General features: G+C 35.0%; 2 protein-coding genes across 2 annotated transcripts; one reads left to right on the top strand and one right to left on the bottom strand.

The window, feature by feature from the left end:
• Positions 1-1,974: 1,974 nt before the first annotated feature.
• On the top strand, positions 1,975-10,747 carry LOC110891392 (TOM1-like protein 9). Its single transcript, XM_022139084.2, has 10 exons — positions 1,975-2,292; positions 3,653-3,731; positions 4,016-4,117; positions 4,997-5,110; positions 5,758-5,918; positions 6,591-6,672; positions 6,762-6,847; positions 7,527-7,724; positions 8,242-8,582; positions 9,794-10,747. The coding sequence occupies exons 1-10, from the start codon at positions 2,192-2,194 to the stop codon at positions 10,585-10,587; spliced, it is 2,058 nt and encodes a 685-aa protein (XP_021994776.1). The 5' UTR covers positions 1,975-2,191; the 3' UTR covers positions 10,588-10,747.
• Positions 10,748-13,475: 2,728 nt separating this feature from the next.
• Positions 13,476-23,430, bottom strand: LOC110891393 (sulfite exporter TauE/SafE family protein 3). The gene is made up of 12 exons (XM_022139085.2): positions 22,973-23,430; positions 20,718-20,877; positions 20,004-20,204; positions 19,830-19,894; positions 18,483-18,510; positions 17,826-17,911; positions 17,660-17,746; positions 16,945-16,995; positions 15,793-16,017; positions 14,855-14,948; positions 14,559-14,699; positions 13,476-13,762 (listed from the first exon to the last, which is right to left on the bottom strand). The coding sequence occupies exons 1-12, from the start codon at positions 23,204-23,206 to the stop codon at positions 13,677-13,679; spliced, it is 1,458 nt and encodes a 485-aa protein (XP_021994777.1). The 5' UTR covers positions 23,207-23,430; the 3' UTR covers positions 13,476-13,676.
• Positions 23,431-24,954: the final 1,524 nt, after the last annotated feature.

Below are 24,954 nucleotides of genomic sequence, written 5' to 3'. Positions count from 1 at the left end.
GTTTCGAAGATGTGTTTGGAGAGAGAGAGAGGGAAAATCGCTTGAAATTAGGGACTGGGTTTGACTGACGGTTATCTAATTGATTTAAAACACGATATATTGACAAAATTGCCCCTAATCTTTTAAAAAATGAATTAAATAAACTAAAAAATTACAAGATTGCCATGGACTTCATCTTAACCATTAAACACACCCATTGGATGGCCCAGATCGCTTCCTAGACTTTCTAGGAAAAACACACTTTCCGCAGGATCCCTACTCATACACCTTAATAAATAATTCTAAATAAACATCCTCTCCCTCAAAAAAAAATTGATATACCATGATATCTGGGTTACTAAATTATATTATATGATATATAGATAAAAATGTAAGAATTATTTTATCTCTTGAATATACTGATTTTACATGTTAGAGAATAAGATTATCTTCACCTCTATGACATAAAATAAAAGGGTCATTACATATTTTAAATATGTTTGTATTTAATAGGGTAAATTACACTTTTCGTCCTTTATGTTTGTATCGAATGTATATATTTAAAGGCCATGTCAGAGAATAGAGCTAGACAACTGTGTGACATTTCTTCATTGGCCCGAACACATTATGATTTTACTTTCGGTTCAGAATTATGATTTTGCCCTCAGTTCAAAATTACAATTTGTACGAAGATAATTGAAGTATGGCGGGATTGGCGAGGAATAGTGTCAGACAGCTGTCTGACACTTCCCCATTGCCCGTACACATTACGATTGTACCCTCAGTTCAGAATTATAATTTTGCCTTCAGTTTAATATTATGATTTTGTCTTTAGTTCAAAATTACAATCTTGTCATCGTTGTAGCTTTTGACAAATTACGATTTTACCCTCAGCTCAAAGTTGCAGTTTTGTCATCGTTGTAACTTTTGACAAATTAAGATTTTACCACAGTCAAAATTATGATTTTCCCACAGTTCAAAATTACAATGTTGCCATTATTTTAGTTTTTTATCAAACGTATGGCAGTGTTTTGTTTTAACTGTTTGACTCGATGTAATTTTTATTCACTAGCACTTGCTCATTAGTCCTAACAAATTACAGTTTTGCCCCCAACTCAAAATTTTAATCTTGCTATCATTTTAAATTTTTTTTTCTGACAAAACTATGATAGTGTTTTACTTTAGGTTAAATATATTTGGCTTAGAGCCCCATAACACAAACGAGGCATAAAACTAGTTTAGTTTGTTTACACTTGTTCTTCAATTTATGATAATGATAACTAGTAATGCACAAAATATGTATTACATTTTTATTAGGCAGAGAAACAATAACAACCGCAATAAGTAAATCTCACTTGTAATAGCTATCCTTGAAGAAAAACAAATTGCTTTCAGCAAGACCCCAGCTTCAAAAACACAGACAAAGATGCAAAGAAACGAATTACTTGCTTTCTTAACTATTTATATACCATTAATTTGTAAATTTTGTATACATGTATGGTTGTAAATTGTCCTTAAGTGATTGTACCCTAATCAAATAATGGTTTCATTATCTTTATCAAATTCAATTGATTTGATCTAGGTATGAGCATTTGGTACCGGGTACCAAATTCAATCTGTTTGATCTAGGGATGAGCATTTGGTACCGGATACCGGTACCAAACGGTACCGGTATTTATGGGTAAAACACCGGTAAATACCGGTACTGTACCGGTGTATTCACTTTTCCTGTTTTTCGATACCGATACTTTTGGTACCGAACAAATACCGTGCTCATCCCGGGTTTGATTCGTTCAAGTAGCCAGTTATAATTAAAAATATAACTAAATATATAAAAAGAAATAAATTAAGTACGTTATTGCTTACATCAAAGTATTACAATATTTCCAGTCAGGCCACCTTATAATAAATAAATTATACCAAATTTTAGTTTTTCCACTTTGTCCACATTCCTCCTTCTAGACAATATACAACGTCAAAAAAAACTAACAACTATGCATTCCAATATCTTCATCTTCATCATGTTGACTTCTTCTTCTTCTTCTTCTTCTTCTTCTTATTTTCTCCATTGTAACTTCAGCCAATTTTGACTCTCTGATCAACAATCTCTCTCTCTATTTTCATCTCTAGATTCTGTTATTCTACCTGGGTTTGCAGTTTATCAACCGATCGTTTGACTTTGAAGTTGAATTATCGATTTTTTTCGACGAAAATGGTGAATTCTATGGTAGCAAGAGCCACAAATAACATGCTTATGGGCCCAGATTGGGCTATGAACCTTGAGATATGTGATGTTTGTAACCGTGATCCTGTGTATGCTCTGTTTTCCTCTGTTTTTTTTATTTATTTATTTGTTTTTGATGATAAGAAATTATGGTTGACTTGAATTGCTATTGAAAGTATTTGGTTTGACTTTTTTGATTATGTTTTTTTGTGATATGATTATGACTGTAACCTTGGGATGATCGTTTTTTTACCGAGTACTGGTACTGTACCGAACAGATATTGACTGAACAAAATCGGTACTGGTACTGGTACCGGTGTTATTTTTAGGGTTTTCGGTTTTGGTACCAGTCGGTTTCGATATTTTTGCACTGCATGTACCGTACTGTTGTCATAATCGGTACGGTACCGATGTCATCCTCAGTGGCGGATCCAGGGGTGTTTAGGGGTTCCCGGGAACCCCCTCGGTTTGGAAAAAAATAGTGGAAACTTTATATGATTTAAAAAAAATAGTGAGAAATAATGAAAATCTAGCAAAAGGAACCCGATGAAAAAAATTCTGGATCCACCACTGGTCATCCTTAGTGTAACATGAGGCTAAGTAGGGTTCATGGGAATTCAACTCAGTTGAATAAATTATTTTGATAAAAAAAAACTAACTTTGAATATGATTTTAGGAAGTTATTTTCGTTTAACTTACACTTCGGGAGACTTTCTATAGTTTTAGGGGCTTTTTGTTTACCTTTTAACGAGGTTCTTAATGGTTCAGACCTCCTCTTACTGGTTCAGCACTTAATGGTTCAGACTGTTTGTTTCACGAGCAGATGACTGAATGGTTCAGACATTTGCCTCTGAATGGTTAAGCATTATACAGAGTCTGAATGGTTAAGACCTCTAATCTGAATTGGTCAGACATTTGCCTCTGAACGATTAATCATTATACAGGCTTAATGGTTCAAACCTCTTACTGGTTCAGCACTTAACCATTCAGATGTTGCCAGACAACCCCTTAGTTGTTTTTTTTTAAGCTAAGTTTTGGATTTTACATGTCTGACCCGTTAGACGATCTCCAATAGTTTGGTTTTGGGTCATTATTGGAGACCATGGGGCCATTCTTGGCCATCCTTCCATATTGGGGCGCTTTTGCCCGTTGAGTTTCGGGTGGGTAGTTACTATAATACTATGGATGAACGACATCAAACGCCTAGGTGGGCGTGGGGCCGGGTGGGTTGGGTATTATATCTGGGTGATGACGTGGCAATGTTTTAGGGTCCCCTTATTGGAGACGCTCATATTAGACATAACCTGAATCGACCCATTCATAACTAAATGTGTCAAAAGTGCCATCTTTATAAAGTCTATATATAATACACACACGCGCACACTAATTGTCGCTTTTATATTTACTTATGATTATGATTCATGTTTATATAACGGAATTATTTTCCAGGCAAGCTAAAGATGTCGTTAAAGGAATAAAGAAACGTTTAGGAAGCAGGAATCCGAAAAGTCAGCTTCTTGCTTTAACAGTAAGCACAAAAAACATCTACTATCTTATTATTATCTTGCTTTAACATGTTTGGGTCATAAACGGGTCGACCCGTTAATGGCATGATTAAACACGTGTCTAAACGGGTTCAACTTGTTCAACTCGTTTACAACACGCATAACACGTTTAACTTATCGTGTTAACTGTATCTTTTTATTCTTAACATGTGTCTACCGAGTCATGTCGATAATCAGTTATATTGTACTCTGTCTACGCGAATACGCTAACTTTGTTACAATTTCTTCGTTTGATTGTTATGTTAAGCTATTGGAATCGGTTGTGAAGAATTGCGGCGATGTTGTTCATCTGAATGTAGCCGAAAGAAACTTGCTTCACGATATGATCAAAATTGTGAAGAAAAAGAAGGCTAGTATTATTTTTTATTTATTTATTTTTTTTGAACGGCAAATTTGGATCACTGACGGACCGCTGGAGTATCATCGTGCCACCAGCAGAACCACCCGATCATATCCATCTCCACTAGGCATAATGCCTATACACCAATTCAGGAGGAAACCCAATAAATATGGGAAAACCCCCTTGTGAGAATCGAACTCAGGACCTATTGGTCCCAAAGCTTTATCTCACCCCCAAAATATTGTTTTATATTTTTGAGTTAATTACTCTTTTCGTCCTTTTGGTTTGTCAAAAATCACTATTTCAGTCCATTAGTTTAAAAATTGCGATTTCAGTCCCTGTGGTTTCACTTTCGTAACCATTTCAATCCATTATTCTGTTAAGTACAGGGACTGAAATGCTTACGAGGTGGACTGAAATGGTTACGAAAGTAAAACTACAGGGACTGAAATCGCAATTTTTAAACTAATGGACCGAAATAGTGATTTTTGACAAACCACAGGGATGAAAACAGTAATTAACTCTATTGTTTTATATTTTTGAGTTAATTACTCTTTTCGTCCTTTTGGTTTGTCAAAAATCACTATTTCAGTCCATTTGTTTAAAAATTGCGATTTCAGTCCCTGTGGTTTCACTTTCGTAACCATTTCAATCCATTATTCTGTTAAGTACAGAGACTGAAATGCTTACGAGGTGGACTGAAATGGTTACGAAAGTAAAACTACAGGGACTGAAATCGCAATTTTTAAACTAATGGACCGAAATAGTGATTTTTGACAAACCACAGGAACGAAAACAATAATTAACTCTAAATTTTTTGCTAAACATATTTACAAGAAAAAACTGTTAGTTTTATTAATGACATCATTTTGAATATTAATCTTGCAGCCTGATTATCATGTAAAAGAGAAGATATTAATTCTAATCGACACTTGGCAAGAAGCTTTCGGAGGAGAAAGGGGAAGATATCCGCAGTACTACGTCGCATACCTTGAATTACTGGTAATTTTATCGTAACTTCTTTTGGATATAAATCCTTTAAGAGTAAACTGCCATTTTGGTCCCTGTGGTTTGGTCAATTTTGTCACTTTAGTCCAAAACTCAAACTTTTTGCATCTGGGTCCCTGTGGTTTCAGTTTTATTGCCATTTTGGTCCAAAAATGAAATCAGGTCATATTTGTGTGATAAAATCCTGTTATTTTGTCATTTTCTGTAGGGGCAAAATGATCATTTCTTTTTTATAAATAAATACCATATTTTATAAGACAAATATGACCTGATTTGCCCCTGAGGAAAATGACAAAATTGCAGGATTTTATAGGAAAAGTATGACCTGATTTCATTTTTGGACCAAAATGGCAATAAAACTGAAACCACAAGGACCAAGATGCAAAAGGTTTGAGTTTTGGACTAAAGTGGCAAAAGTAACCAAACCTCAGGGACCAAAATGGCAGTTTACTCATCCTTTAATGTATTTTTTTTTAGTTAAAAATATGACTATTTATCGACTTTTTTTTTTTATTCGAATATATTTCATTCTAATAATTTGGGCAAATTACATAAGGATGACGAGCAACAAACTGCGCCGCCATCCCTTTAAATATATTTTAATGTATTTATTTTAAATATATTTTGATTTTGTATATCAGCGTTTAGGGGTAACGTTTCCAGAGAAATCTGCGAGAGAAGGACCCGTTTTGACACCACCACAAACACACCCGATAACATCGGTTCCATATAATCCGCAACATCCAGAAAACGAAAATGAAACGCGTGTGCATACTGCAGAGGCTGATTTTCCAACTTTGAGGTATAAAAAACTGTTATTTTTATGGAATTAAATAGTTTTATGTCGACCCGCATTGACATGATTAAATATTTAAAGAGTTAATTGCCAAAATCGTCCCTGAGGTTTGGGCACGTGTGCCATTTTCGTCTAAAATGACACTTTTGTACCAAATTGCCCCCAACGTTTGTAACTTTTTGCCATTTTCATCCAAACCACTAACTTAGTTTATTTTTGAGTTAATTATTGTTTTCGTCCCTGTGGTTTGTTAAAAATCACTATTTCAGTCCATTAGTTTAAAAATTGCGATTTCAGTCCCTGTGGTTTCACTTTCGTAACCATTTCAGTCCACCTCGTAACCATTTCAGTCCCTGTACTTAACAGAATAATGGATTGAAATGGTTACGAAAGTGAAACTTCAGGGACTGAAATGGTTACGAAAGTGAAACCACAGGGACTGAAATCGCAATGTTTAAACTAATGTACTGAAATAGTGATTTTTGACAAACCACAGGGACGAAAACAGTAATTAACTCTTTATTTTTTCTGTTAAGTTGAGGATATTTGGATGAAACTGGCAAATATAAAACGACAGCCTGATTATCAGAAAAAATAAACTGAGTTAGTGATTTGGATGAAAATAAACTGAGTTAGTGATTTGGATGAAAATTACAAAACTAACTTTTTTTTGTTCAGTTTGACAGAAATGCAAAATGCGCGCGGGGTCATGGATGTCCTCGCAGAAATGTTGACTGCAGTTGACCCAACAAAGAAAGAGGTAATGTTATCACTAAAAGGTTTAATCTTTTTTCTTTATGAATATATTTATTAATTTTTTTTCTTTTCAAATTTGAATATTGGAACCAGGGACTTAGGCAAGAGGTTGTTGTAGACTTGGTCGAGCAATGTCGTACATACAAGAGAAGATTGGTGCACCTGGTTAACTCAACTTCGTAAGACCGAAACACTTTTTATTTTTATTTTTTTTCCAATTTTCTTATCTTTAATAGAGTTAATTGCTCGGATGGTCCCTGTGGTTTCATGTTTTTTCACGTTTAGTCCCCACCTTTTGAAAATAGCAGGTATGCTCTCTAAGTTTGTTATTTTGTTACTCGGATAGTCCCCTGACTAGATGTCAGTTAGTTTGGAAATAGCAGGTATATGGTTTGTCATTTTGTTACTCGGATAGTCCCTGAGTAAATGTCAGGGGACATCCGAGTAACAAAATGACAAACCACATGGAGCATACCTGCTATTTCCAAAAGTTGGGGACTAAACGTGAAAAAACGTGAAACCACGGGGACCAATCGTGCAATTAACTCTTTTTAATAAATACAATTGCTACAAAACAATACTATCACAATCATAATGCTGTAGGTCTTTTAAGTAAAACATTTCACAAGGTTGTAAGTATTAAAAGATACACTTTGGCCGAGTTTCACCTCGGTCAACCCGTTTGACCCGTTACACTTGAGATTTAAAATAACACGAATCAACCCATTCAGGCATTCATAAGTAAATGTGTCGAGATTGTCACCTCTATTTTATTTATATTTTTTCTTTAGTCTATTTTCATTTTTCCGGATATAATTTTCGGTTGTCTCGATTTTTAATTTTTTTTTTATATTTTAGGGATGAATCACTATTATCTCTCGGATTAGCTCTTAACGATGATTTACAACGAGTCCTAGCCAAACATGAAGCACTTCTTACAACAACTCACGTAGTTTCATCCGAAAAGTCAAATGCTGAAAAGTCAACTCCAGAAACTAGTCGCGCAATAGTGCCTGTAACTACTCCTCTTGGTGCAACCGACACCAAACAAGTCGGGTAATCATATTACTTAAATTACGTCAAACATCTAATGTACCATTCACTAGTTGAAATATAAGAAAGGAGAGTTAAATGCCATTTTAGTCCCTGTGGTATGGGCTATTTTGCCAGTTTAGTCCAAAAGTTTCATTTTTAACCTGTGGGTCCAAAAAGGTTTCACAGTTGCCATTTTAGTCCACTGGGTTAACTTCATCCATTTTTTCTGTTAACGAGAAGGCCAATTCGGTCATTTTATATGGCTGAATTGCCCTTTTAGTTAACAGAATTATATACAAAATGACTGAATTGGCCTTCTCGTTAACAGAAAAAATGGATGAAGTTAATCAAGTGGACTAAAATGGCAACTGTGAAACCTTTTTGGACCCACAGGTTAAAAATGAAACCTTTGGACTAAACTGGCAAAATGGCCCAAACCACAGGGACTAAAATGGCATTTAACTCAAGAAACGAACTATAAACTATAAAGTGTTGACGGGTCAACCCAACCCGTTTGACCCGTTTGTGTTTTCTGCAGATCTACCAGTGGTGCTGCAGATCAGCCAGATTTGATCTCTCTTGCTCCTGCTACAACCAATGGACAGTCAACGTCTTCTGCAATAGTCAACTTTGACCTTTTGAGTGGAGATGATTTCGACACGTCAACTGCTTCGAATGCGTTAGCTATTGTACCGGTGGGTGAAACGCAACCTGCTACTCCTGTATCTCAACAAAATGCGTTAGCACTTGTGAGCGTGTTATCGCCTCAAACGCAACAACCTCGGAATATGTCAGCCCGACAAACATCGTTTTATCAAAACAGAAATGTTGCGCAAAATCAGTCGTGGGCCCCGAACAATCAAGGGAATAATCCCTTTGGTAAGTGAAACGGCATGGTTTTTAAATGACATAAAACGTCTTTAACCGTTTGATTAATATTATTGATCTCATTGTTTAGTTTTCAAAATCGCGTTGACCGTTCTTCATTTTGGAACTTTGCACGCACATCGTTCTTTGGCTCTTAAAGAACTATTGGCGTGTGCAAAGTTCCAAAATGAGATTTGTAATTTCCAAAAGACGGTCGATGTTATTTTAACAAAGAGTAAAATGCCATTTTCGTCCCTGAGGTTTGGCCAGTTTTGCGACTTTCGTCCAAAGGTTTGTTTTTCCGCATCTGGATCCAAAAGGTTTGAAATTTTGCCATTTTTATCTGGCTCGTTAACTCCATCCATTTTTCTCCGTTAAGTCAAGGGTATTTTTCGTCTTTTTTCCGTTAAGGGTATTTTGAATACTTGTACATAAAGTGAAAAAGACCGAATTGCCCTTTAAGTTAACAAAAAAAGACAAAAATACCCCTGAATTAACGGAGAAAAATGGATGGAGTTAATCAGCCGGATGAAAATGGCAAGATTTCAATCATTTTGGATCCAGATGCGAAAAAACAAACATTTTGACGAAAGTCGTATAACTGGCCAAACCTCAGGGACGAAAATGCCATTTTACTCTTTAAAAAAACAAAAGGCTGAAATTTGTAATCTCCAACAAAAGGACATATTTATGTAATTTAGCATATCGATGATACCGGAAGCAATAGCTTCCAGTTGCTTTGTTATGGGTGGGATTTTACTCATTATTGTTTTAGTGTATATATAATAATACTTAGGGGGTGTTTGGGGTTGAGTTTTGAAAATAGATTATGCGTTTTGAATAATCAGAATCAGATAATTAGCTGTAACAAAACGTGCTGCAGAAAGATAGTGTTTGGATTTGATTATGTTGTTTGATATCACAATAATCAGATAATCAACTATTTAAGTGTTTGGCAAGTATATATATTTTAAAAAAATAAATACGTGAAAACGTAAAAAATCAGTTTTTAGATTATCACGTTTTCCTGCAGCAAGGGGTGACCTACTTATGGATTATCACGTTTTGAACTCTACAAAACGTAAAAAATCACTTTTTATTAATTTTTTACCAAACACTCAAAATAGATTTTTTGCGATTTCAAAACACAATAATCAAATAATCTGGTTGAAAACGCAATCCCAAACACCCCCTTAAATCATTTGGTGGTTGTTTTTCTATAGGTGTTACTATGAACAACGGTTTACCGCCAGCACCCTGGGAGGCCCCACATGCCGACAACCAACTAGTAGTCGCCGGAAGTATGCAATACTCGCAACCTCATGGTATACAAACCCCTGGAAACATCAATATGAACATTAACAACCAAATGGGCCAACAAATTTATCCTCAACAAATGGGCCAACAAATGTATCCTCAACAAATGGGCCAACAAATGTATCCTCAACAATTGGGCCAACAAATGTACACTAATCAAATGGGCCAACAAGTGTACGGTAATCAAGTGGGCCAACAAATGTACGGTAATCAAATGGGCCAACAAGCGTACGGTAATCAAATGGGCCAACAAGTGTACGGTAATCAAATGGGCCAACAAATGTACGGTAATCAAATGGGCCAACAAATGTACGGTAATCAAATGGGCCAACAAATGTATGGTAATCAAATGGGCCAACAAATGTATGGTAATCAAATGGGCCAACAACAAATGTACAATAGCCAAATGGGCCAACAAATGTACAATAATCAAATGGGCCAGGCCTATGGTTATGGGCCCATATCCGTATATGGGCAACAACAAAATGGACAATATATTGGCAAGAGCATGCCAGGGATGCCGGTGAGAGACGACAACTTTCTAACAAGCACTGTTTACACGGGCCCTTCGATGGCGAATGCATCTTACGTGCACGTGTCAAAGACTCAAAAGTCAGAGGATAAGCTGTTTGGAGACCTGGTTGACTTTTCAAAAGTCAAACCTAAGAAAATGACTCCTGGTATAGGTGAGAGAGTGTGACCCGATCGGCTTGGTTTGTATTTTGCAAGATTTTTTTTCGCTTTTATTTGTATGTATGTATATTTCGGGTTCTTTTTTACGTATATTTGTAGAATTATAATAAAACCGTGTTTATTTTTTTATTAAATAAATAAATAAAACGCGTTTTCATGTGAGAAAAGAGACGTTGGAACCATTTGAAGTTTGTCTCTGTCACGGGCCGGTTTGAGTTTTTTCTAGTTCTAAACAAGTTGCGAGCCACTAACGACTAACGGGCCAGTATTATACGGGTCGGGTCAGCTCTGGTATTTTTAGCATTACACACTCATGAGCCATGAACACAGTATTATACGGGTCGGGTCAGCTCTTGATGGTTGGAGAAAGATCTGAGTTCTATTTTAATGTCTATTTAAGCCAACAAAAATCATTGTCATAAAATCTCATAAATACAGTAGTGATAATCACTATCTTATTAGACTAAGCTTTATAAAATTTAGAATTTTTATAAAATTCAACTCACTTTTATCTTTTTATAAACTTTAACTACTTCTATACAAATCTTTAAAAACTTATTTTTTATCATATTTGTTATTAACATATATAATTTGTCATTAGTGATTACTGATTTGGATCTTGTTTTTAACTTTCATGTAGTCTCACTGGAAACAGCCTCTCTATTCCTACGTGGTAGAGGTAAGGTTGTCTACATCTTACCCTCCTCAGACCCTACCTTAGCTTTGCTATTGGTGGGATTTACTGAGTATGATGATGATGATTCTTGTACTGATATTCTATCTTAATTTTGTTGATGTTGTAATTGAATATTTAATTTTGTAAATGAGTAATTCTTTTTTGGAACGGCTGCGCTTATGAAAACTAGCCAAGCTAGCAAAAGAGACAGAGAAACGTTACATTACAAGGAGAGGGTTTTGAATCCACGACACCCAAGAAACAACTAACTTTCTATTCCTGTTACCGTACCACCGTCCACCAATACGAATAATTCATAATAGAGTCAAAAAGAAAATCTTTCGGCCGATTATCTTGGGAGAAAATAGTGTTCAGTGGCGGAGCTTGACCAAAAGCTTCGAGGGGGCGTAAAGTGATGAGACCCAATTTTTTTTTTCGATCGTTATGTTTCGGGTCGGGTCGGCTATCGATTCGAGTCAGGTCAAATAATAATAGTTCCAAATAAAACTAAAAAATTTCATTTATTCAAAGGACCAGTCCTTACACATAAAAACTTGTGATTAAGTTTATTGTGTGGTGGGTAATCTAGGGTTAAACAAATAAGAGTTAAAATATTTTTACAAAACTACCCATCATTTATATACAAAGTGGTAACAAACTTTACTTTAATTAAATTGTATAAATATTTAGGATATACAAAGTGGTAACAAACTTTACTTTAATTTATATATTGTATAAATATTTAGGAAAAATAATTGGGGAGAGGCGATCCTATATAATTTTTAAAATTTCCGGACGAAAAATCGAAAAATATACACTTCTAATCGAAACATTGGGGTGGGCGGGTGCACCCCCGGGCAACAACTAACCTTCGCCTCTGATAGTGTTGTTCCTAAATCTCCAAATAACCCACCACGTCGTCATTAAATACCATGGATGAATTCCCTTTTCTTTTTATCCATTTGGAGTGAATCCATCCACACAAGCGTATTTGAGGGGCTTAAATCACCACTAGGCGATAAATCTAACCATTTGAAAATAACGACCTAAATCCTTCCCACAATGTCGTAACTCCCAAACAGATGCTCAATAGATTCCTCCTCTTTATAACATATCGGACACAGCAACGAAGGCACGTCTACACCCCGGTCAGCTAGCTTCACTCGAGTAGGAATTCGGTTTAGAGAAATACGCAATACTTCATGGGAACATACCAATTCCATCTTATAGGGGAAAAATTACCCGGGAGAAACATATCATCAATGTGCTTACCAATAGATCGTGCATGCATCCTTCTAGTGTGTGTACGGGGCGGACCTACGGTTGTCCCAAGGGGGGTGACAGAAGGTGACCATGAGCTTGAGATATATCCGCTTTCCAACTATAAACGCTTCGTTGCATATAATGCAAGATGGCGTATGCCATTTGAGGAGAGTCTATCAACCTCTAAGTTGTATTACTCGTTTGAGGTGTCGAAGGTTCATGTCATAATGTTGGGTTCGTATGTGGACTTTGATCCTGGCTTGGACCAGTATAAGTGGTTAGAGCATGATCTAAGTAAAGTTAACCGGACCACAACACCATGGCTCTTTGTGGTTGTTCATGCACCATGGTATAACTCTAACTTTGCTCATCAAGGGGAGAAAGAGTCCGTCGGTATCAGGGAATCGATGGAGGAATTGCTTTACAATGCTCGTGTAGACATCGTTTTTGCCGGGCAAGTTCTTGCGTACGAGCCTTTTGTAAGTCACTTCGACTCCTTTTTATTGGAAAAATTACAAGTTTTGTCCTTTATCTTTATGCCACTTTTCAGGCGGTGTCCTTTTTAACGAATGTTGACAGGCGGTGTCCTTTACTAGGTATTTTGTTGCAAGTTTAGTCCTTTACACCCAACCCAGTTAAAAAAACCCTGTTAATTGTTGACAGGCGGTGTCCTTTACTAGGTATTTTGTTGCAAGTTTAGTCCTTTAACTAGGTATTTTGTTGCAAGTTTAGTCCTTTACCCCCAACAATTAACAGGGTTTTTTAACTGGGTTGGGTGTAAAGGACTAAACTTGCAACAAAATACCTAATAAAAGACACCGCCTGTCAACATTCGTTAAAAAGGACACCGCTTGAAAAGTGGTATAAAGATAAAGGAAAAAACATGTAATTTTTCCAATAAAAAAGGTCCTTCAACTTTTAACTTAGTGTCACTTGTATCACTTTGGCAATGATCATTAAACCATAAACATAACAATTAAACACTGCATTAGAAAGAACTACAATCAATAAAGTTTCTAACAAAGTGCCACAACCGTCCGTGATGTTAGCATCGACTACCAACTTGATTCGGTACATATCTAACATCACGCGATACAAGTCACCAAAGCGTAGAATTTCGACAAATTCTAGTTTGGATCAATGTTTTTTATCTAATTCTAAATCTCGTACTTGCAAAGATTCTCGAATCCCATGTATTCTTGTCGCCCGATTTTCCCAATCATGTTTGAAATTCCAACTCCACCTGTGAAAACATCATTTTTCATAGAATTTCATCAACAAACTTTCCAATTAGGGGTGTCAATTTCTGACACAACCCGAAAACACAACACAACACAACACGAACCTAACATGAAATTCGCTGGTTTGGGTTTACTCTAAACGGGTTTGGGTCATTTTCAGGTTGAACCCTCCAACCCGTTTAGCTAAATGGGTCGTGGTCGGGTCATCCCGGTCGGGTTGGCGGGTTTGACCCGTTTAACCCATTTATATTATGTTTTATTTTTTTTAAATATATTTTATGTCATAAGTTAAATTGTGTGTGTATTTTATGCCATAATAATCTCTCTTAAGTCTTAACATAAGATTTTATATTTAAAATGTAATTGTATTATATACATTTGTGTTTCTTAGTTAAATTTTGATTTTAATATATCAATTTGCGAAAAAAATAAAAAAAAATCGGGTTGAACGGGTCGTGTTCGGGTCAACCTGCGAATATTCAGGTCGTGTTTGGGTTCATATGTATGGCACAATTTTCGGGTTCAGTTCATGTTCGGGTTCGTCTAAAATTTCCGCGTTCGTGTCGGGTTGAACCCGCAAACACGCCCCGTTTAGCACCCCTATTTCCAATCACTAGAATTTGTGGTGAATATATATTATGTATTTATTTATTTCCAATCATGGGCGGAACTAGAGGGGGTTCAGGGTCGGTTGACCATCTATCGGACAATTCTTTCCATTATTTTGACTCTCTCGATTTTCGTTTCCGCCACCATTGCCAATAACTATATTTGCATTGTGTAAACGAGGATACTCACCTAATGATATTGCACTGACAAAAATAGTGAAGGCGAGGATGAATATAATCAACGAAGCCCGTCCGAGGATCATAATCAGTTTTCTCACGACATGTTGACCGACAAAAGCAGCAATTGTTGCCACTAGTAGAAAATAAGCAGCTGCCAATAATATACAAACAGAATTAGAAAACTACTTTTTTATTTCTGTGTATTGTCAAAAGGGGTCGGGTCAGGTTGACCCGAAACACTTTACGTCCGACATTTTTTTTCTAATAATGGTATGACAAATATGATTATACAAGGTATGCGCTTACCATAAGGAACCGGGAAACGCTTTAAAAGGTAGTATTCTACAACAGACATAGAGGACGAAAACGTCATTGCAAATGTGGCTGTTGCACTTGAAACCTGCACAAAAGTTTTTTAAAAGACATTTGGGATTAAACAATACTGGTGCCGATTAATTCCGATTAGCCTCCGATTAGTGGCCGATTAATCACTAATCGGAGGTTCACCGATTAATTGCTAGGCGGTCAATGGCGGTCCTATTCTGGCCGAATCCTGGCTAAGTTTCGACCAAACCTTATAAATTCCCGTCAATTACTTAAAAAAATGGTCAATGAGGGGTTAAAACATGTCTACTTTAAAAAACTACATATAAAAATGTGTGTGTGTGTGTGTATAAAACTAAAAATTACATATAAAAATCCCAATCTGATGAATCCTAATTAATCGCTAGTCGGTACCCGACCGACTAGCGATTCTTCCAACACTGTTTAAAAGAGTCAATATAGTATTATGAAATTATAAATTTTCGAAAGATAAATATGATATGGCCCCTTTTAATTAACGTTAAGCTCTCAAGTAGTAACAAAATAATAAGAGTACAATGCGGTTTGGCTATATTTGCGACTTTCGTCAAAATGTTTGTTTTTTCACATCAGGATCCAAAAGGTTTGAAATCTTGTCATTTTCATCCAACTCGTTAACTCCATCCATTTTTTAACGTTCAGTCAGGGGTATGTCTAAAAAGACGGAAATGCCCCTTATTTGACGGAGAAAAACAAATGGAGTTAACGAGTTGGATGAAAATGGCAAGATTTCAAACCTTTTGGATCCGGATGCGGATACAAAAAACATTTGGACGAAAGTCGCAAAAGTGGCCAAACCTCAGGGACGAAAATGGCATTTTACTCAAATAATAATTTTGCACAAAGTGATATCTTATCATTTGTATTAGATAAAAGCTCACCTGAGGGGGTACTCCAAGCTCCAAAAAGAGTGGGCCCATGATAAAACCGCCACCTAAACCGAGTAAACCGCCAACTACGCCAGCTAGAACACCACACGAACAATATAAAACCAACTGTCCTATGCTAAGTTGGTTGCTGGCTAAATCTCCCATTGACGATATAGTTCGTGTTCCCTTATATAAGCTAACCGCCTCATACCCAGATACCCCAAAGGCAATTGGAATCTACATGATCAATAATTTAATTTTTAATTAAAATAAAATGAAATATTGTATATAATCATTAGAAAAGTAGAAAACGTGTATCGTACAATATGCCTTAACGTACGAAGCGTACGCAATGTCAAATTCGCACGTTATAACAAAAAGTCGCATGTTGTAACAGAAGATCGCATGTTCAAAAAAAAAATGAAAATCGCATGTTTATAAAAAAAAAACATATTTCGCATGCTATTAAAAAAAGGGAAATTGGATTTAAATAATCCCAACTTTCTCAATTTGGCCGATAATAATCCCAACTCGGTTATTTGCCGATAATAATCCGAACTGGTCCACTTTTAGCCGATAATAGTCCGCTGTTAAAAATAGCTTAACAGAGTTAAGTTTTTTTCCGAATTACAAGCTGATGTTTTAGGGCTTTTGATCAGAACGAGGATACGAGTCGATTGATGTAAACTTACCTCGAACCGGTGCTCCAAACGGCTTGATTTTTGTTAATTGGAAGTTTAAACACCCGAATTGAAGCACCGTTTTCGTCGTTTGGGGCATATTTCGAGGTAAATTTTACATTAATCAACTCGTATCCTCGTTCTAATCAAAAGCCCTAAAACATCGGTTTGTAATTCGTAAAAAAACTTAACTCCGTTATGCTATTTTTAACGCAGACTATTATCGGCCAAAAGTGGACCAGTTCGGATTATTATCGGCAAATAAATGAGTTGGGATTATTATCGGCCAAATTGAGAAAGTTGGGATTATTTAAATCCAATTTGCCTTGAAAAAACAAATTAGCATGTTGTTAAAGAATACCAAAATCGCATGTTATAAACCAATTTTCGCATGTTGATACTGAATCTCGTACGCTTCGTACGTTAAGGCATTTTGTACGATAACCGGCCTCTAAAAAAGTAAGTATGTAACTGAAAGTTATACCTGTGATAAGTTTAGCACCCAATACCATACTGAGCAAGTAGACGTATAATTCTGTCACAATATATGCAAATCATAAGTTCATATAATAATAAAACTATGAGAAATTTATGTTATTTTTTTAGTAAAATGCCATTTTCGCCCATGAGGTTTGGCCAGTTTTGCGACTTTCATCAAAAGGTTTGTTTTTCCGCATCTCGATCCAAAAGGTTTGAAATCCTGCCATTTTCATCCGGCTCTTTAACTCCATCCATTTTTCTCAGTTGAGTCAGGGGTATTTCTGTCTTTTTTGTTAACTTAAAGGGCAATTTGGTCCTTTTCACTTTATGTACAAGCATTTAGCATAATGTACAACTATTCAAAAGACCGAATTGCCCTTTAAGTTAACAAAAAAGACGAAAATACCCCTGACTTAACGAAGAAAAATGGATGGAGTTAACGAGACGGATGAAAATGGCAAGATTTCAAACCTTCTGAAGACCGAATTGCCCTTTAAGTTAACAAAAAAGACGAAAATACCCCTGACTTAACGAAGAAAAATGGATGGAGTTAACGGCCGGATGAAAATAGCAAGATTTCAAACCTTCTGGATCAAGATGTGAAAAAACAAACCTTTGGACGAAAGTCGTAAAAACTGGCCAAACCTCATGGACGAAAATGACATTTTACTCGTTATCTTTTGAAGAGGTTAAAATGTAAATAATGTGTTGAAAATTACCTTTCCAAGCTGCAGAGCAAGGAATGCAATCCAAACGAAAACTAAAAGCCCGAGTTCTTTCCAACATACATTCTCAAGAACGGTGACCTGAGACATTTACATATTAAATTTATTAGAAAAATTATAATAAATTCAGGCTTTTTCAGTAGTGGGGTTTATAGTTCACCTCGGTTTTTAGTGATCTTTCGGGTTTGGTTGCACTTCCATTGCTGGGACCACCAGGAAGAATTTTGTATTCTGCCTCAGCGTTGTCTGTATTATATATATATATATTGTTAGTGAAGGATGATGAATAGTAATTTTAATTTTATAATAATATATAGCTTTTTATTATTTTTTATTTTTAATAACATATTTTTAATTATTTTTCCTTTTTTAAAACCATGTATTTTCTATACCGTTTTTTAATAATTCTCTTTTCTTTTTTAGAACATATATTATCGATTAATTTGATACTTCTTTAATATTATGCGTTTATAACTTTTTTTAAAACTTAAGTACGTAGTTATGATTGATTTTTTCCCGGACATTCCGTTATAAGTTTTGTTAAAAACGAAATTGTACTTATAATAAAGTATTTATTTGGTATCATAAAAGCAGTACGATGATAGACTAAACCATTCTAACGGTTTAGCTTTCAAAACAACATGCTTTATTTTCAAATAATGTTTGTTTTACATTATTATTTGTTCGGTTTCGCCGCAACGCGCGACGAAAAAAAACTAGTTTTATATAAAGATAGTGAAACTTTATGAGTAAAAAAATGTCTCGTGATATTGTTTGTAAGGTTGTGTGAAAGGCAACGAGAGCCGGTTAAACGTACCATTGTTCTCCAAGCGCTTAGCAGCCTCCTGAAAAAAAAAAAAAAAAAAAAAAAAAAAAAAAAAAACCTCATGCTCAGAAATCAGAATGACAACAAATATAACTGTTAAGGGGTATTCAGATAAACAGATTATGCTTCTAGTTATGTAACTATTTAGGGGTCAGATGCTCGGTTTTAAAATATCAGTTTCGTACTCTGCAACAAAACCTATTACGAAAGTGAAAACTATGCGGCTTAAAAGAGTTTAGAGTAAAAAATGCTATTTTCATCCCTGAGGTTTGGCCAGTTTTGCGACTTTCGTCCAAACGTTTGTTTTTCCGCATCTGGATCCAAAAGGTTTGAAATCTTGTCGTTTTCATCTGACCCATTAACTCCATCCATTTTTCTCCGTTAAGTCAGGGCTATTTCCGTCTTTTTTGCTAACTTAAAAGGGAAATTCGGTCTTTTTCACTTTATCTGACTATTGAAACATTACCAAACAAGACCTTCTTTACAGCCATTCTATTTCAGTCTGATTATTCAATATAACGCAATCACTTTCAAAACGCACAGTGAAAATACCCTCTATATACTAAGGATCTAAGTAGTTAATGCGGTAAAATATCGGATATCGGTCAAGGACCGATATATGAAATATCGGTTATCGCGGTGGGATATCGGTAATTTTAATATCATGCTAAATTTATATATATAGCAATTTAACACTAACAATTGTAACAAGTAAGTACTGACTAAGACTTAAAACACTAACATTTAACAGTAACAACTAACAATTAAGACTTAAAACACTAATAGCAGCAATAAGAAGAAGGCAAATTGGAAAATAATAATCCCAGCATTTTGAAATTGGCCAATAATAATCCCAAGTCAGGAAATAGCCAGTAATAATCCCACCTCGTCAATTTTTGGAAAATAATACTCCAAATGCTGACGTGGCACTTTTGTCGTTTAGTGACTGTGGAGTATTATTTTCCAAAAATGGACGAGGTGGGATTATTATTGGTTATTTCCTGACTTGGGATTATTATTGGCCAATTTCAAAATGCTGGGATTATTATTTTCCAATTTGCCTAAGAAGAAAAATGAATGGTAGAAATAAGAAGAATGGTACTGATATCGGGAAAATCGGTGATTTATCGATCAAATATCGGTCCTATATCGGTCAAATATTGGACAATATCGCTGATATTATCGGTACCGATATTCTGACCAATATTTTGTAACGCTATCTCGGCAGGGGACTGATAACCGATATATCACTGATACATCGGTTGATATATCAGGATATTAACTACATAGCTAAGGATTCAAATACCATAAAACTATACAAATAAAACTGTTTATTACCTTTTTCATAATTGTTTCTTTGTTCCATGTTTCAACGCCTCTGCAAAAGGCCTTAGTTGATGTGCCTGCATATATATTATTCATAGATAAAATTTCATTTTAGCAAATAATACTCAAAAGGCAAAATACAAATATACATATATAATCAAGAATAAAACATAACATGTTACATACCAATAAAAAGAATAATCAAAAGAACAGTGACCATCCAGTCAGCAAAAATAACATTAAACGCAACTCCAATACTTATTCCTAGCATCAACATCGGTTGAATAAGCAACGCCAAATCATAGTCGATAATCGGCATATTAAGCGTCGGGTGCCTTAACTTAAGATTGTAATAAACAGTTGATGCTGCTGCCCCCATGATCATACCTGAAAAGGAACGAGTTTGATGACGGAACATTTTAGTTTAAATAAATGAGTAAACTGCCATTTTGGTCCCTGAGGTTTGGTCACTTTTGCCACTTTAGTCCAAAACTCAAACCTTTTGCATCTGGGTCCCTGTAGTTTCAGTTTTATTGCCATTTTGGTCCAAAAATGAAATCAGATCATATTTGTCTTACAAAATCCTGCAATTTTGTCCTTTTCCTCAGGGGCGAATCAGGTCATATTTGTCTTATAAAATCTGGTATTTATTTATAAAAAGAAACGACCATTTTGCCCCTGAGGAAAAGGACAAAATAGCAGGATTTTTTAAGAAAAATATGATCTGACTTCATTTTTGGACCAAAATGGCAATAAAACTGAAACCACAGGGATCCAGATGCAAAAGGTTTGAGTTTGAAACTAAAGTGGCAAAAGTGACCAAACCACAGGGACCAAAATGGCAGTTTACTCTAAATAAATTAATTAATACATGGGATATTGGATAATGTTTATTCTTACATTTAGAAATAGCAGTAGCGGATTTAGGATCAAAGCCGATAATTAGCGTAAGCATTGGCACGAATATACCACCACCTCCGACTCCGCCTACACTCCCGAATGCAGCTCCGCAAAATCCAATAAAGCTACCAAGAACAATTTTCCACCCGAATTCCATTTCCTGCAAACCATATTTTTTGTAAATTTTAATGTTAATTTTTATTTTTTAATCAGTCAAATTGAATTTTAACAGTCCCATCTTTTCTCAGTTGGCCGGTAATAATCCCAACTAAGAATATTCTTATCACTAGTCCCAACTTTCCAACTATTTATTTCTCAATGCACCCTGTTTTAAAATAGTTAACCCAGTTAGTTTTTTTTTGCTGACGTGGATGATGACATGGACATAAAGAAATATTTTTTTCCCACCTCATATGTCCACGTCAGCAAAAAAAACTAACTGGGTTAAGTTTTTTTTACAGAGTTCCATTGAAAAAAAAATATTAGAAACTTGTACTGTACAACATAATACGACACATTATATCGTATCGGATCCAATATAGGACATAAGATTCTCATGGTTAAAATACTAATTTTGAATCAAACATTTATTTGAATATACATTCTTGGATCCTGAAACTCCAAGTGGAGTGGTTGATAGAATATTTTTTTTAAAGGAATATTGTATCTTTGTAGATCTTAATTTTTAAGAAAGTTAACAAGATCTGCAGCTTTCATGTTAATCCATGTTTTTATTTTTGTCAGATATTGATTTTGTCTTCATACATATGACCTACCTAACCTTAATAAATAAATAAATAAATAAATAAATAATAAAGGATTAATTACACGGTTAGTCCCTGCAGTATGTTCACATTACGATTTTGATAAAAAAAATAATAATATTTTATAAATAAATAAATAAATAAAACTATAGACACATTCCATCAAAAAAGCTCAAACAAAAAAAAATGGTTGTCCCATCATGTATCATGTTGATCTGTGAATTGTGGTTGATTCACACTGTTGCTTTATCCATCCACATAAAGTAGTGACCATTCCAACTTGAAAAGTGATAGTGATATTCAAATAACTTTTGATATTAAACCAACAATAACTATTAGTGTTTATACATCAATTGTCCAATAAATATGCTTATCCCCGCATCCAAACACCTCCCTATACGCTATCAACATCTATACCTGATAAATAAGTAACCGTTTACACCACTTATCATAATTCAACCAGTTTCTTTTATTTCTAGTGTTTTAAAAACTGGATTTTTAATCATATCGGGTTAGGCTTAGAAAAGGTTCAACCGGTTTGTACCGGAAAGTTCAACAATTTTGAGTTCTTTTTAGAATAGTAGAAACAAAAGGTACGTTCTCCGGTTGACTAGTTAACCCTATAATTCCATAAAAATACAAGAGTAAACTGCCAAAATGGTTCTTGAGGTTTGGTGACTTTTGCTACTTTAGTTCAAAACTCAAACCTTTTGAATCTGGGTCCCTGTGGTTTCAGTTTTGTTGCCATTTTAATCCAAAATCAAAATTTAGTCAGGTTTTTCAGTTAACATCCAGCTTTTCTGTCTTTTTCCTCTCTTTTAATAAAGGGCAAAATGGTCTTTTAACATTTTATTATAACAAATTAAAAAAATCTAACCATTTTGCCATTCATTAAAAGTGAGGAAAAGGACAAAAAAGCTGGATGTTAACTGAAAAATCTGAACAGATTTTGCTTTTAGATGAAAATGACAATAAAATTAAAATCACAGGACTCAGATTCAAAAGGTTTGAGCTTTGGACTAAAATGGCAAAAGTGACCAAACCTCAGGGACCATTTTGACAGTTTACTCAAAATACAATTTCAACTCAAAAAATAATTCAAAAAATCAATTATTTCATCAAAGTTTTATTAAATAAAAGACAATGCATCAAGTTTACATTCGCATAAAAGATGAAATTCACTATCATCGTTAATGTAAACTCAAAATTTTAACATGAGATTAAACCGGTATTACCGGATATACCAGCGGTTCAAAGACTATAACGAACCCCTATTTATACCGGCTCAACCGTACCAGGACAATAAACGGTAGCCGGTTCAAACCGGTATTTAAAACATTGCTTATTTCAAAACATAGTGTTTTTTTTTTTTTAATTCCAAAATCTTCATTAACAATTACTTTAACATACAAATATACGGATTTTTAACATATTAACATTAACATTATAATTATAATTATAAATCTTAAGAATTAAACAAAAAAAACTTACAGGCCAAACATGTTGATAACCAGATCCATCTGTTTGAAACAAATAGTTCGCCAGCTTCACAAAATACCTAATTCTCAATCCATCACCATCTTCACTGTCACCTGCAACTGCAGCGACATCTTCTATCATCGAACTTCTTTCTGCCGAAACAATCATGGAAGCTAACACGAAGTTCGTCACAATCACCGTCGCAAATCGCGTAATCCTCCATCTACGATCTCCAATTTCCGTCATTCGATTCAAATTCACACAAATTTCACACAATTTCAATCAAATTCGCTGCAAAAGGTGAGTGATTTGCAGCGGTGGAAGAATATTGTTGTTGTGTATGTCTGATTAAACTTGTTGGATGGAAAACAGGTGATTTTGAACGATTGAATCGCGATAAATCGTGAAGAAAACTCACGATGGTGTTGATGTGTGTGTGTGTGTGTGTGTGTTATGAGTGAGAGGTTGAGAAATTTGCGTTGGGGAGTTTAAATGGTGTGAAGAAACGGGATTAGGTGTGGCCTCACGTTTTGTGCAGGGTAGTAAAGTGTGAATGTTGTAAGTGGAAGGGGGTAAAATGTAAAATGAGGTAAATGTAAATATCATTAAAACCATCATCACAAAATACCTAATTCTCACTGGTAGAGACCGAGAATTTTTAGTCAAAATAATTGGTGAGAAACTATATATTTATAAAAAATTTGGTGGAAAATTCGAAAAATTAACATTATTAAGCGATACGTTGACGGGGGTCGGGGCACCCCCAAACCCTTTTAAGCTACACTTTTTACCTTCAACTCAGCCACAACTGCTTCCACACGCTTCTATTAGCTCTGACTCAGGCCTAGTCACAACCCAAGCAGTTTCGAGTTGCAGCTCCCGCTTGGTTACACCCACCAAATGCGGCTTGGATGGGTTCTTCTCCCCAACTTTGGTTTTCGCTCCACGTGTTGACTCGCAATATGACTTGTATCTCCAACTGAACCTCAGCAGCCACTAATTTCCTATTCAACTGTGACTCATCTCATTTCTTTTGATGTTGATTCCAAACACTCCCTGTTAACATTGCCATTCTTTACGTCAATACTTTGCACAGTACTCGTGTCATCAGAATTGACAACGACTTAGCGAACATGTTTACTATTTTACCATTCGTGTCAACATACTCCAACTACTTTTCACCGTTTAACACGTAATCAGTTTTTGAACGTTGATTAGTTAAATGTCGAGCATAGTCAGCATCACGGTATCCAAGAAACTCCATTCGTAAGCTTTGGTTTAACATCCTAATTGCTTCTAGCATCGCGCCTTTTTCATTATCTTTGTTTCTCTTGAATTTCAGTCGCATCTCGCTTGTTTTCAATCAAGACACACACGGAGAACTTCCACTCGATGCAACTCACAACTCAAGGCAACATGCCGTGACTAGTGACTTCAACTCAAATGTTGAATTCCAACAAAATGTCCCAATCTAATCCTACTTATAGGTTTTAAAAACCTAAAAAGGATAAAGTAAACTATTAAAAGATATACCAAATGAAAGGATAAATCAAAACATAAACACTTAAAATGACAAATTAGAAAATTATCATGCACACTTAATGTTAAAGTATAATTATAAAACCGCACTTAATGTTAAAGTATAATTATAAAACCAATTATTTGCCATAATTTTTTTAAATAATTAGATGGGAAAGTTTTTTAATGATCTATTTGTATTTATAATATATTAGTGGTTTTAAAGTTTAGGAACATTTTTTATATTAGTTCTAAGGAAAAAAAATAATAATTAAATACGAGGTTAACAATTTCTCTTATTACTTAGGAGTCTATATGAGGTTAACAATTTCTCTTATGTTAAGGAAAACAATTATCTTAATTTTAAGGGTCATTGGATTTTAATAATCTTAAGTTTCACCAGTTGGCCGATAATAATCTCAACTTTAAAAATTCTCTCCAATAATCCCAACTTGTAAAAGTTTGGCCACCATTGA

Source organism: Helianthus annuus, chromosome 11, assembly GCF_002127325.2.
Source record: "Helianthus annuus cultivar XRQ/B chromosome 11, HanXRQr2.0-SUNRISE, whole genome shotgun sequence".
Lineage (NCBI taxonomy): Eukaryota > Viridiplantae > Streptophyta > Magnoliopsida > Asterales > Asteraceae > Helianthus > Helianthus annuus.
This window is presented reverse-complemented; position numbering and strand designations above follow the sequence as displayed.